The following is a 13,840-nucleotide window of genomic DNA, read 5'->3' on the forward strand; positions in this document are numbered from 1 at the left end:
AAAAATTAATGTTATCTAGCAGTATGATATGGCTAGTAATTTCAGCTTGCCATGTTATATTCCATAAAAAAAAAAGAATCAAATTTAAGGCACAGGCATTTTGTTTTGCCACATCCAGAGGAGTCTAAAGACTCTTCTGTATCCTGGAAGATATTTGATTAACAAAAGGAGATCTAGAGATTGACAGGCAAGATGCTAAATGCCTCAAAATCATATTATTTTAGGACCAGAAAATGTAGCGGTGAAAGGAAAGACAAAAAATAGTCATGGAGACTACAGAGAAGACAGTGATCTTCTTCTAGATAGTGGAGGAAGTCAGAGAAAAAATCAATAGAGGTGGAGATTATTATGAGTCATACTTCAACACAAAAGAAGGAAGAATTTGTTGGCATTTTTAGTTATTGAACAGTGGAATACTTAAAACCTAGAAAATTTTGAATTTTCTATCACTATTAATTCTCAAAAATAGGATGTGGAGGGGATTCCTGTGACATGAAGACAATTAATTAATGTTTGGATTTGGGTTCTACCAGAAGCAGATTCCAAGCAAAGGGTTCAAGTGCAAATGGTTTATTTGGTTGAACTAGGAAACTTTAGTAAGAGAGCAGGGAACTGATAAAGGGAAGAAGGTCAGACAACAAAAGGTGTGTTAGTAAGCTGCTACCATGAGGAGAACCTGATCCTGCTGGGAAACTCTAGGAAATGAAATAGAACCTATGGTCTGGAATCATACTTCCCACTTACACAGCAAGCAGCAAGGGAACTGGGGAATTTATATACCAACACCATAGAGTCTTTGGTTGACTGCTTCCTGAGACAGAGTATTATTTACTGGAATTTCCAGCCTGATGCTAGTGAGCAAAGCATCCTTGAACAGTAACAGGGAGGAGTAGAAAGCTCTTAGGCACAGAGATGCTGATATTGGCAATTGGAAGTTGCCCAGTCAGAACACACGAAAATGGTCAAGTCCAGGAAATATAGGCAGAGGCCTAATAGTGTATACTAAGGATTATATGACCCCTGAAGGGGCTACCAATGTTGTGTTTATGGCTATTTGTATGTTTTATGCCCTGGATTTTAGAGATAATTTGTGGTTTTCAAAATAACACCATTTGAGACTCTTATATTAGGTGTTCCAAGGGAAACTAAGGAAGAGAAAGAAATAGCTGATTTTGATATTTTTGATGACCCTGAATCACCATTTTCAACCTTCAACTTTCAATACCCAAATCAAGCATTCAAAAGGCTGCATGATCTGATGTACTTCAATACCCTGAACAACATCGATGTAAGTATCTCCTACAATCATTGACAATGTCAAATACTTCCATATAACATGAACATAGCAATACCTCATTTTAATTAATTAAAAATAAAAATAAGCTTTATGAATGACACCCAAACTGTACCATTTTATTTTTCATGAATTATTCTATTAATCTCCAGAAGAACCCCATAAAATTCACAAATAAGAAAACAAATGCCTCCAAATTGGCAGAGCCCACATTTTATAATATTATTTGATTGAAGGATAGTTATCCTCAGCTTCTTTCCCAAAGTATCTAGTGTATTTCTCATATGAAAAAATAAATTTTAATTCGGAAGAAAAGTGATAAAATGGAAATATAAGAGTGAGAAAGTGAGTGTAACCAGAAGTGTAGTTAATCTGCAAAAAATAGCATGACTTTTAATGGATACACTCATGCTTTTAAATGTCTTTATTTTTGTGGATCTTAGAAATGTCTCCCAAAGTAGCAGTCTCTCCATTTTTAGCCCTGGAGATATCAAGTATGGTTTGCTTCAGAAATATAAGAAACAAGTCATTCTCTTCAGTATTATTCCTATCACTAGTTATCTGCTGCTAAAATTCTGTCTCTGTGTAAAATTCTTTAACTGCTAACTCACCATTTAGGACCACTATTGTGTAACTGGAATCATGTTGGCTTGCGGTTCCACATCATAGTGTCTGACAAATGGTTATCAGTCGTAAAAGCCCAAGTTTGTTGGCTTAATAGGATTTTGCACATTAGAGAAAAAGAATAAAAGAAAAAGAAAGAAAGAAATCAAGTGGAGAGGGAAAGGTATCATGCCTGATTTGTCAGTCTTTTTGGAGACTGTATGAATGGAGTAAAAGAATGTACTGTGCGAATGAGTCTTCCGTGCATATGAGATTTAATTACATTTTGTGATCTAATAGAATACTGGCACATCTAGTTTGCTTGTTTGTTTAGTTTGGTCTGAAACTAGTAATGATCCATTGTGTGCAGTTATACCAGTTACACCATAATACGTTTATTAATCAATGTCTTTAATTTTTGTAAGCATATAAAATTTTTCCCAATAACCTTCAGTTTCTGCAACTCAAGTGTTTCTTGTCAGCCTTCATTTGTGAATATGATAATTCAAGTAAAACACGCTTAACAACATTTATAGGATATATCATTGTCTAAATAGACTTATTCCTTTTCTGTTTCTTTTATATTATTTAGTGAAAATCTGAAATCCATATGCTACATTGCTTCTGTGGTGATGGTGAAAATTTAAAGAATATTAAGAGAAAATCAGCATTTTAATCTATGATTCATAGGGAGCAAACAGACGTTCTCAAAATGGAGTTGTGTTTTATGAAACCTCATGCTGTTAAAACAGAAAATAACTAAGGGTTAATACAGGAGTAATCCTATATTTCCAGTATGAAGCCAATAAACTCAAAATTATATTTTGTACTCCTTGGGATGAAATGTATTAAACTTGATCAGTTGTCCTAAAATGGAAAAAAATAGCTTATAGGAATATATAAATACCCTATTGGACTTGGGAAAATAAAAGGACACATACACAAAAGTATATCTGTATATAGACATACATGTATATGTACATGTGTGTCTATGTATATATGTAACTTACACAACTACCTTTCTCTCACTGTTTTCAGTTTTGGTTTATGTAAAACCTTGTAAGCTATTGTCTGTAAAGAATGATATAGTTCTATTTATATATTTTACAAACATTCTTCAAAGTAATTTGTTTGACACCTAGATGAAACAGTTAAAGCCTGAACAAAACCAGACTGAATTCCAAAATAACTGTCCTGAGCTCATCAGATATAGATTTTTCACAAGCCGTTTAATTAAGCAGGTTTTAATTGCTCCTAAGGAGTTTTCTGACACAGTAAGTAGAAGCAAGGTCATAGACTTTATATCATGTTTAGCTCTTAGATGGGCTATTTGTGTGACTTTGAATAAGCTACTTAAACTTTTTGAGCCTCAGTTTCCTCACCTCTGAAACAGGGGTCACAGCACCTATCATAGTGGCAGTAGTGAATCTTGAATCAGGTGATGTATGAACAGTGCCCTGCAAACAGAAGCTGCTTAATAAGTGGGAACCATAACTATGTGTGTCTATATCCCATACCACGATGGATACACCTCAAGACCTTTGCAAATGCCCAGAATTAAGAATATAGACAAGTCAATATAGGTAATGGCAGCCTAGGCAGTAAATACATATATTTTTGAATGAATGAATGTAGGCTTCCTCTTAAATTATATGACCATTGAGACTTCTGTTCAAGTGATTCTTGGTTGTGTATATGTGTGTGTGTGTGTGCCTCATACCCAGGTAAGACTTCAGTTTTCACGGACATGTATCTCTCCCTTGATGACTCCCACTCCCTGCTTTTAACCAGGAAAACACATTTTATCAGAATCAAAGCTTCTTAGTAAGAGATGATAAATAAAGAACAGCCAAACTCTGAGGTAGGATGCTGGGTCCCTAGGCTCAATCGTGAGCCAAATCACTCATTTTCACATGATTTGACGAGAGTAGGTGACTTATTCACGCTGCAGCAATACAACACATGTTTACTTGCCACAGACTGTTGGAATTTTTCACCAACTGTGGACACTGTGTATATAAACTCTTCTAATGCAAAGGCATCTGACCGCCAATCCCATGGAGGCAGTTTTCAACTTAAGTTGACTTAAGGCAAATTTTCATCTTCAATTCACATTCTGACTTAAATCTTTACTTTGAAAATGTCAACCTGTCTCTGACAGCTCTGTTGCTATGCTTCTGTTGCTTCATTTTCCCCAGAGGTTCTAGCAGCCCTGCTTTGCTGAAGTTAAATTCCAGTTCATCTTTAGAGAACTTCTGTTTCTGATCACTTCATGACAGCAGGCTGGGTTTCTCATTGGTGTCGGGTTTCTGCATTTACTCAGTCTTCCCAAATTCCTTTGCCTGAACGTTGCCTAAGTGCTTTCTACAATGGCAGTATTTCATTGGGGTTTTTTTTTTGTCTTTTTTTTTATTTTAAGAAACCTAATAGACAGTGACTTACACTGGTAGACATGTGGTATGTGGAAAATGCAGAGGCTTTCGAGTTAAACCAAATTGGGTACACAGATTTTTGCTTGTGCCTCTTCGCTAGGTGACCTTGGGCATGTTGATTAACATTTCCAAATTTTGCTTTCCTCCTTTGTAAAAGGAAACAATGATACAGATTTTTATAGGACTGGGATGAGGATTAAGTAAAAGAATATAATTTAAGGGCTTGGCGCATATGAGACACTCAATTGAAACAGGTAATATGTTAATGATAATAATTATTATCCGTATCCAAATTTATCCTCTGTTTTTTTTTTATCTTCTGCTTTTAATTATAAATTTAAACTCTTTAAAAACAATGACTTGCCTTACTTACCTTGTATCCTCCAGAGGTACTGATCACAATGCCTGGCACCTAAAATAAATATGCAACAAAATTTTCATAAATCATTTTAAAAATGTCATCGACTTACTGGCTGAAACTGTTGAAGAGTTTAATGTAATAGGAGGAACGAGTAGTGAGGGTCAGGGTACAGGGCCTGTTGGTGGGAGGCAGATGCCTGACTGTGGAGAATCTCCAGGCAATGTATGCCTGGCCAGGTAGTGTGACTACATGCTGTACCCATAAACTACCACCTCGATCTAGAGGAAATACACTTTCTGAGGTCTCTTTTCCAGGACCAGTTATCACAGGAAAATGTACTGTTATGCAGTCTCACTCATTCAATTTATTCATTCAGTTGGCATATTCTAAAGACAGTGACAGCATATGCCAATGCTGCATAATCATGAGCTTTTAAAATTCTTTCTCCAGTGATCCTGTAAAGTGTTAAATATTAAGTGTTAATTAAAATGAGGAAAAGCATATATCCAGAAGTACTGGTATTTACTTCTTCATTTACTGATATTTCATCATCATGTTAAGAGTGTCTAGGTACAAGTTAAAGTTTTTATCTTTTACAAAATAATTTAGAAGCTTATTATGTATCATAGCCTTATTTTTTTATGTGATATCTCTAGGCATTTCTTTTGCTTTTTAATTGAAGTATAGCTGATTTACAACACTGTGTTAGTTTCAGGTGTATAGCCCAGTGATTCAGTTATACATATATGGATATCTATATCTATATCTATATCTCTCTCTATATATGTCCGCTTTCAGGTTTTTTTCCCTTTTAGGTTATTACAAAATATTGAGTATAGTTCCCTGTGCTATACAGTATGTCCTTATTGGCTATAATGGCCTTCTATATCAGGCCCAAATTCATTTACCTTTAATGCTACCTATAATCTTTTTATATCTTATTTATTGATTAATTCACTACATATTTATTGGGTATCTACTGTGTTGTATCCTTAGGAACTAAGGATACAGCAATGCACAAAACAAAAAGAACAAGGAAAACTTTTGAGTGCTTAATATAAGCCTTTTTCCTTTTCAAATATTTCCTTTTCAAGTATTCAGCATTCACAACTGGCCTATGAGGTAGGTATTTTTTATTTCTATGTGAGGAAACCGAATCATGGATTCCGTAGGCTGATTGCTGGAAGTCACACTGTTATGTTGAGGAACGGAGATGGGGCCAAAGGTTTTTTCTCACTCCTCCCTTTTGAACCATCTATCTTTCAAGAAGCCTTATTTCCTAGGATACCCCAAACACAGCTTCCTTTCCAGCCAAACCACTTCCCAGATGTTTCCTGTACATGCCATGACCTTCCATCTTCAGCTTCTTTATGAGATTATCCTTTTACTGCGAATGCCAGTCTTTCCACTCCACTTTCAAATCCTGCTTTTCCTTCAACTCAACTCAAATCTCATTGTCTCCATGAGTTGAGCTTTATCCTGTTTAATTAACCTCCACTGAGCACCTTCTGGGCAGTCATTAATTTCACAAATTTTTATTCTTCCCCTTCCATGTTCTAAGTGCTGGGATAAAAAATGACAAGACTACTTAAGGCCCCTACTTTCATGACACTTTAGTTTTTATTGGGAAGCAGGCATTAGCCAGTAAATCCACAGTAATTTACTCCAGAATATCTTCTTGCATTCTGCTATATTTATAATTTTTATTTCTCTCTCAAAATATAGTGTAACTTTCTTTTAAGGCTCATTTTAAATTTTCTGTTGTGCGAATCCAGTACTTACGTGTGGAGCGCTTCCAATCTCACGTCTCTAAATTTGTTCCTTTTGGGGAAAGATTACATTTTTCATGTTTTCTTTTTTTTCTTTATGCCTTTACTGCCAAATATTTAAAGGATCTGGCAAATTGGTAGACTATTAAATGGCACAAGTGAAAGATGACACCAGTCTTATTTGGGGATAGGTGATGGGGGTGAAGAGGGTTGAGATATAAGGACCCCTGCAAGGATAAAACTGACGGGAAGGATTTGTTATCTCAATGACTTTTGGGGGGAATGGAAGAGGAAATTAGATGTAAACACTATTAACGATTACTCCTAGTATAATTTTAAAAAATATGAAGACTCAAATATAACATATCGCCTTTTCGAACACATCTTATGGTACCATGTGTCATGCCGAAAGGTTTGAATTTAGCAACTGATGTAATGCTGAGCTCAGCCACTTCTGTTTACATCACAGGATTATACATCAGGGGTCCCCAACCCCCGGGCCAGGACTAGTACCTGTTAGGAACCGGGCCGCACAGCAGGAGGTGAGCAGCGGGGAAGTGAGCGAAGCTTCATCTGTATTTACGGCCGCTCCCCATCGCTTGCATCACCGCCTGAGCTCCGCCTCCTGTCAGATCAGCGGCGGCATTAGATTCTCATAGGAGCGCGAACCCTACTGTGAACTGCGCATGCGAGGGATCTAGGTTATGCGCTCTTTATGAGAATCTAATGCCTGATGATCTGAGGTGGAGCTGAGGCGGTGATGCCAGCGCTGGGGAGCGGCTGCAAATACAGATTATCATTAGCAGAGAGGTTTGCACAGAGACCATAATAAATCAATTGCTTGCCGACTTATATCAAAACCCCATCAGTGAGTGGCAAGTGACAATTAAGCTGCATCTTACGGAGCAGACTGGACATAAGCAACACACTTTGGGTGTCACTGTCTCCCATCACTCCCAGATGGGACCATCTAGTTGCGGGAAAACAAGCTCAGGGCTCCCACTGATTCTGCATTATGGTGAGTTGCATAATTATTTCATTATATAGTACAGTGTAATAGTAATAAAAATAAAGCGCACAATAAATGTAATGCGCTTGAATCATCCCGAAACCATCCCCCCACCCCCACCCCCCCACCCTCCTGCCAGGTCTGAGGAAAAATCGTCTTCCATGAAACCGGTCCCTGGTGCCAAGAAGGTTGGGGACCACTGTTACACATCACAACAAACGGGTAATCTGAAAAACCTGGTTAATGGTTTCACAGTGTTAATATGCCACCTAGTGGTTCGACATGCACATTCTAATTGCATATTTGGGTTTTTCGGTTATAAATGTGAATATCCATTTTCCTTTAAAAGAATGGCCTGTTTACTAAAAACACCTTCCAAGGGCCAGCTATGATAAACCCACTAGTTCATAATATTGATATTGTTGATCTTTCTGTGCTCATGAATTCATTGTAAAGGAGTTGACGGCAGTCATGATCAGCACAATGTCCCCTGCAGTGTTTTTTTTTTTTTTTTAATATATTTTAAAGCTTTTTGGGTGTTTGGAAAGTAAAGAACTGATTTTTAGTTTTACTTGGGTACTTCTCTGCAGTGAGGGTTGGTGTGTCTCATGTTGCTTTGGTGCTCCTTTCAGTAGGAGAAACCAACAGAAAACTTGCTGACATGGTCTCTAGAAAGACAGGGAGATTATTAAAAGAAGATGTAGTATGACACATTTGATAGCAGAATTGATTTGCTGACTTTTACCATATAATAAGCCCGCTATTGGCTATACATGGTGCATTTGTTTCTAGTAAGCTTTACAGCCTCACATCTAATTTAAAGCTCACATCGAATTTAAATTTCCTCACATATGGTCAGCTTAAAAATACCAACAATAAATAGATGCTAGTTGTGGAGTGTTTCCTATGTGCCAGGCATTGTGCAAAGTGCTTTATATAAATGATCTCCAGTTCCCACAAAAGCCAAGATTAGTATTATTCTTTCCGTTTTAAAGAAGAGGAAACAGGCTCAAGGATATATGTTAATTCCCCTTGATCTCACACAGCCAAGAAGTGACTGTGCCTGGAGGCCCTCTATCAAGGTGTCCTTCATAGGCTTGAAGCCCCCTCTTCTGACTCCATAGAATTATGTTTCCCTTACTCATGGGAAAGATGGGGTCAGCGAATATCTGCTTTGCTTAAAAGACTCAGTAACATTTGAGCCCATTTTTCCCAAAAGACCATTATATATATAAAATTATATATATAATTTTATATTTACATAATGTTATATATAATATAATTATATATTTATAATATAGATATATAAGTATTTATATATTTATTTAAAATAAATATGTGTATTTTATATTTTCCCCAGAAGACAATTATAATATATATATAATTGTCTTCTGGGGAAAATATATATAAAATTAAGAACCATAAAGCAAACAAAGGTGTCACATTCCTGTGATAAGTCCCTCTTTCTAGAATATGACAGTTTGTTTGAAGTTAGCATTAGAGAATAGAGGGCCCTGCCCATTGGGCCTACATAAAGTCACAGAATATTACCTGCATGTTAGTATCACCCAAGTCAAACATTTCTCTCCTCCAGGTACTGAGCCCAGCTTGCCCAGTTAGATTGGATGTGAAATGGGAAAACCCTACTGTGCACACATCTCCAAGGCCAGGAGGGCCACACCAGCTCTGGTGTGGTGTTCTAAACTTCTCAGACTTGCCAAGTATTCCTGCTCATGGTAGAGGGCTGAAAAGCATGTGTATAATACCTTAACGTGGCCTCACAACCCCTGGGGAAGGGAATAAAGTGAATCGTGGCATATTCATGTGACTTGCCTCTGGCCCTGAAACTTCTATCTCATTAGTGGATATATGTATACGTGTAACTGATTCACTTTGCTGTACAGCAGAAACTAACACAGCATTGTAAAGCAGCTATACTCCAATAAAAATTAATTTAAAAAAAAACAACGATGAAATTGTATAGTCCTATCCTGAGAATGGAGTCTTCCTGATTTTGTCAGGGTTCAAAAACAGCAGCAGAGGGGCTTCCCTGGTGGCACAGTGGTTGAGAGTCCGCCTGCTGATGCAGGGGACACGGTTTGTGCCCCGGTCTGGGAAGATCCCACATGCCGCAGAGCGGCTGGGCCCATGAGCCATGGCCACTGGGCCTGCGCGTCCGGAGCCTGTGCTCCGCAATGGGAAAGGCCACAACAGTGAGAGGCCCACATACTGAAAAAAAAAAAAAAAAAAAAAAAAAAAACCAGCAGCAGAGCCAAGGTTACTATCCAGGTCTCTCTTCCAAAAGCCCATTCCCACTGCTCTGCAATAACTGCTTCAACCAAATTTCAGATTTTCTCTTCATTCCAAAAGTTCCTAACTAGGTTACCATCATACCAAAAAAGTATATGATAATTATAATAGCAATTTTTAGAGGTTGTATTCACCATTAATTTGGGTATATGCAAAGATTATTCTGAATAAAGAATACCCGTCATCAATAAAATCACAAAGCATGGTGTTTCCTAGATAGAGGACATCCATGTTTTATAACTGTATTTGTTTCATTACAGAAGCAGGGCAATTCTCCAGCAATTTATTTTCTCATTAGGATTAGGGAAAGTCTTGTAATTCCTTGTGGTCTCTCATTTCTGCTTATCTACTAACTATAAAGGACATAAATTCTAGATTTAGTAATTATTTATTTCTTCCCTCTTACTACCTTCCCCATGAAGGATAGAATGAAGATAAATTTACCATGTTACACATATTTTATTCCCTATTTTATCAGCAAAAAATCTGAAACAGGGGCTTCCGTGGTGGCACAGTGGTTAAGAATCCACCTGCCAACACAGGGGACACGGGTTCGAACCTTGGTCCAGGAAAGGACCCATGCTCCACATGCTGCGGAGCAACTAAACCTGTGCACCACAACTACTGAGCCTGTGCTCTAGAGCCCGCGAGCCACAACTACTGAGCCCACACACCACAAGTACTGAAGCCCATGCGCCTAGAGCCTGTGCTTCGCAACAAGAGAAGCCACCGTAATGAGAAACCCATGCACTGCAAGGAAGAGTAGCCTCCGCTTGCCGCAACTAGAGAAAGCACACACACAGCAACGAAGACCCAACGCAGCCAAAAAAACAAAAAAAAATCTGGGACACTCCCACAATAGTTTTTTCTCTGCTGGGGGAAGGAACGGTATCTGGATACAAACTGAACAAGAGTGTAATGTGCGCAGAGAAGGACAAACATCATAAGGTATCACTTATATGTGGAATCTAAAAACATGGTACAAATAAACTTATTTACAAGTCAGAAATAGACTCACAGACATAGAAAACAAACTTATGGTTACCAAAGGGGAAAGGGGGGGATAAATTAGGAGTTTGGGATTAGCAGATACACACTACTGTATATAAAATAGATACAACAAGGACATACTGTATAGCACAGGGAACTATATTCAATATCTTCTAATAACCTATAATGGAAAAGAAACTGAAAAAGAATAGATAGATAGATGATAGATAGGTAGATAACTGAAAAAAAAGAATATATATATATATAACTGAATCACTTTGCTGTACACCTGAAACTAACACAACATTGTAAGTCAACTATACATCAATTTAAAAAAATTATTTTTAAGTGTAATGGAGATGTTGAATTTAAATATATACATGAAGGACTTCCCTAGTGGTGCAGTGGCTAAGACTCCTTTCTCCCAATGCAGGGGTCCTGGGTTCGATCCCTGGTCCAGGAACTAGATCCCACATGCATGCCACAATTAAGAGTTCACGTGCCACAACTAAGGAGCCAGTGAGCTGCAACTAAGGAGCCCACGAGCCGCAACTAAGACCCGATGCAACCAAATAGATAAATAAATAAATTAAATTAAATAACTAAATATATACATGCATGACTCACAGATTTCTCTTTCTATTTCAAAAAGAATACTATAATAAAAAGATTAATTATATATATATACTTTTGACCAAACAAATGTTTCAATGAGTTCAGAACAGCACTAATTATACATCTTTTGCCTCTATTCGCAGGTAATAAAGAATGCCATAGTTGAAAGCATTGAATATAGAAGACAGAATCCATCTCGTTGCTCTGTTTCCCTCAGTAGTGTTGAGGCAAGAAGATTCTTCAACAAGGAGTTTCTAAGCAAACCCACAGCATAGTTTGTGTACTGGAAAGTGTAGCAATTTCTGATGTGGAGGCAGTCTGAAATTCCATGACAACTGGATTTAAAAGCACAGGACAGATATTAACACTGGTCTCAAGAGACTGGTTAATACTCAAAGTTGCAGTTATTTAGCTGCATGAGAATAATACCCTTAAAAGTTTGTTAGATTGACAGATGATGTCAATTGCGTAAAAATATACTTAGCTACATTTTCTATCAGTATGAATTTCCTGATGCAAATGTAGGGACATATGCTGTATTTTTAGACATTCCTCACCAACTATGTTATGTGTTCCCTTTTTAAAAATGTGGTTTCTTTTTTAGAATATTTAAAGGTTCAGTCTCAATATGGAATTCTTTGTATTGTGTGTGAATGTAAGTCACTGACTGGATTTATTTGTGCCATGAGACAACACTATTTTTTATTTATATATGCGTAGATACATATATGAAATAAATACATCTATATACAAATGAGCAAGAAGTAACTGAGTTTTTTGGGTTTTTTTGGTTTTTTTTCGGTATGCGAGCCTCTCACTGTTGTGGCCTCTCCCGTAGCAGAGCACAGGCTCTGGACGCGCAGGCTCAGCGGCCATGGCTCACGGGCCCAGTCGCTCTGCGGCATGTGGGATCTTCCCAGAAAGGGGCATGAACCCGTGTCCCCTGCATCGGCAGGCGGACTCTCAACCACTGCGCCACCAGGGAAGCCTGTAACTGAGTTTTTGTTTGTTATCTTTAATGAAATATTGCACCGTTGCTATGACAGATGCTCAGATTCATGGCTTTCAAACGCAAAAGTTGTTAAACCTAAACTCAAATGTGAAACGTCATTTTAAATCATGGTGATTTTTCTTAGAAAGTATGTATAATTTGTTGAGCAAATGGCATACATTTATTCAAAGTGTAGAAAAAAAAATTAACCACTTCTAGTTTACTTTGCTGATATTACCCTGTTTGTCCAACAGAGAGCAGTTGACCTCAGAGAAGAATCCAGAAGAGTGACAAGGGCTGTATCTGCAAGGCTTGTCTTAGGGACAATCTGTATTGCATGACTGTGGTTTGTTACCATTGAACTGCTAAGGTTCAGAGTTAGTGTTCCATATATAAGGGCTTCCTCATTCTTCTTTTTTTGAGTCTACATTTCTTTAATCTCTTTGTTCATGTCTCTTTTTTCCTCTCACATTTCATTTACATTTCTACTTGTGAAGAAAGACAAAAAATATAACAGGAAGGGGACACTTGAAAGTTCATTCTTTCACTGGGTGGTTAATGCACACAGAAAATGAATGCACACTACAGGCCACGAGGCATGTTGTAGGGTCTGGGGATACAGCACTGGACAAAACTGACAAAATTGCCTGCCTTCAAGGACCTTACATTCTAGTGGAGGTGACCAACAATAAACAATAAAAATAAGTTTCTAGAATGTTAATGATAAGTCCTAAGGAGAAAATTAAAGAAGGGAAAGAAGGAGATGGAAAATATTGGGGGTGTATAATTTTAAATGGGGTCCTAGGGAAGATCACAATGAGAAAGTTACATCAGATTAAAGATGTGAAAGAGCTGAGGGGGCAGGACCTGTGGATATTTAAGGTAAGAGCATTCCTGGCAGAGGGAATAGCAAATGCAAATGCTCTTAGGTGGAGCGCCAAGCATGTTCCAGGAACAGGAAAGAAACCAATGTGCCCAGAGTGTAGTGGGAGGGGTAACAAATTAATTTTCACTTATTTGTTCAAGACATGGCAATACTGTTTATATTTAATTTGTCCTTCAAAATACCCCTGTGAAATAACAAGACCAAGAGAGGTTAAGAGACTTGTCCAAGGTTAGTAAAGTCTGAGCTGGAGTCCTATGCTCTTGACCTCATGGCCTTTATATCACAATTGACAGTGCTTCCTAGAAACTAACTAGATGAACACTTTAAAGACTATTGATTATAAAACTGGAATGATCTAGGGTCCTTGCTTTTTCTTTGTTCACATGCTTTCAGTTTCTTAATGCCAATAACAGAGGCTCCTTAACTAATTCAGTGTTACCAATTTGTTCATTTATAAATTTGCTAGAATTCTGATTTTATAAAAATACATTTTGATGACAAGTTAAATTTATAAATTTATTTTTTCATTCTATCTCTGTCTCAATGAATCACTGATAAGTGAAATGTCCTCTTAGTCTTC

The 13,840-nt window shown here is 37.4% G+C and overlaps 1 protein-coding gene across 2 annotated transcripts in view; it reads left to right on the forward strand.

Annotated features, from left to right (window-relative positions):
• The window catches only part of PLA2G4A (phospholipase A2 group IVA), a 159,112-nt gene extending 146,975 nt beyond the window's left edge, over nucleotides 1-12,137 (forward strand). For both annotated transcript variants that reach the window (XM_081225468.1, XM_081225469.1), the window contains 2 exons: nucleotides 1,131-1,288; nucleotides 11,527-12,137. In XM_081225468.1, coding sequence (XP_081081594.1) covers nucleotides 1,131-1,288; nucleotides 11,527-11,658 — 290 coding nt within the window. In that variant the 3' untranslated portion in view covers nucleotides 11,659-12,137. The remainder of the gene's footprint in view (nucleotides 1-1,130; nucleotides 1,289-11,526) is intronic.
• The last annotated feature ends 1,703 nt before the right edge of the window (nucleotides 12,138-13,840 follow it).

Source organism: Mesoplodon bidens (genome assembly GCF_964165515.1).
Source record: "Mesoplodon bidens genome assembly, chromosome: 2".
In the NCBI taxonomy this organism is placed as follows: domain Eukaryota; kingdom Metazoa; phylum Chordata; class Mammalia; order Artiodactyla; family Ziphiidae; genus Mesoplodon; species Mesoplodon bidens.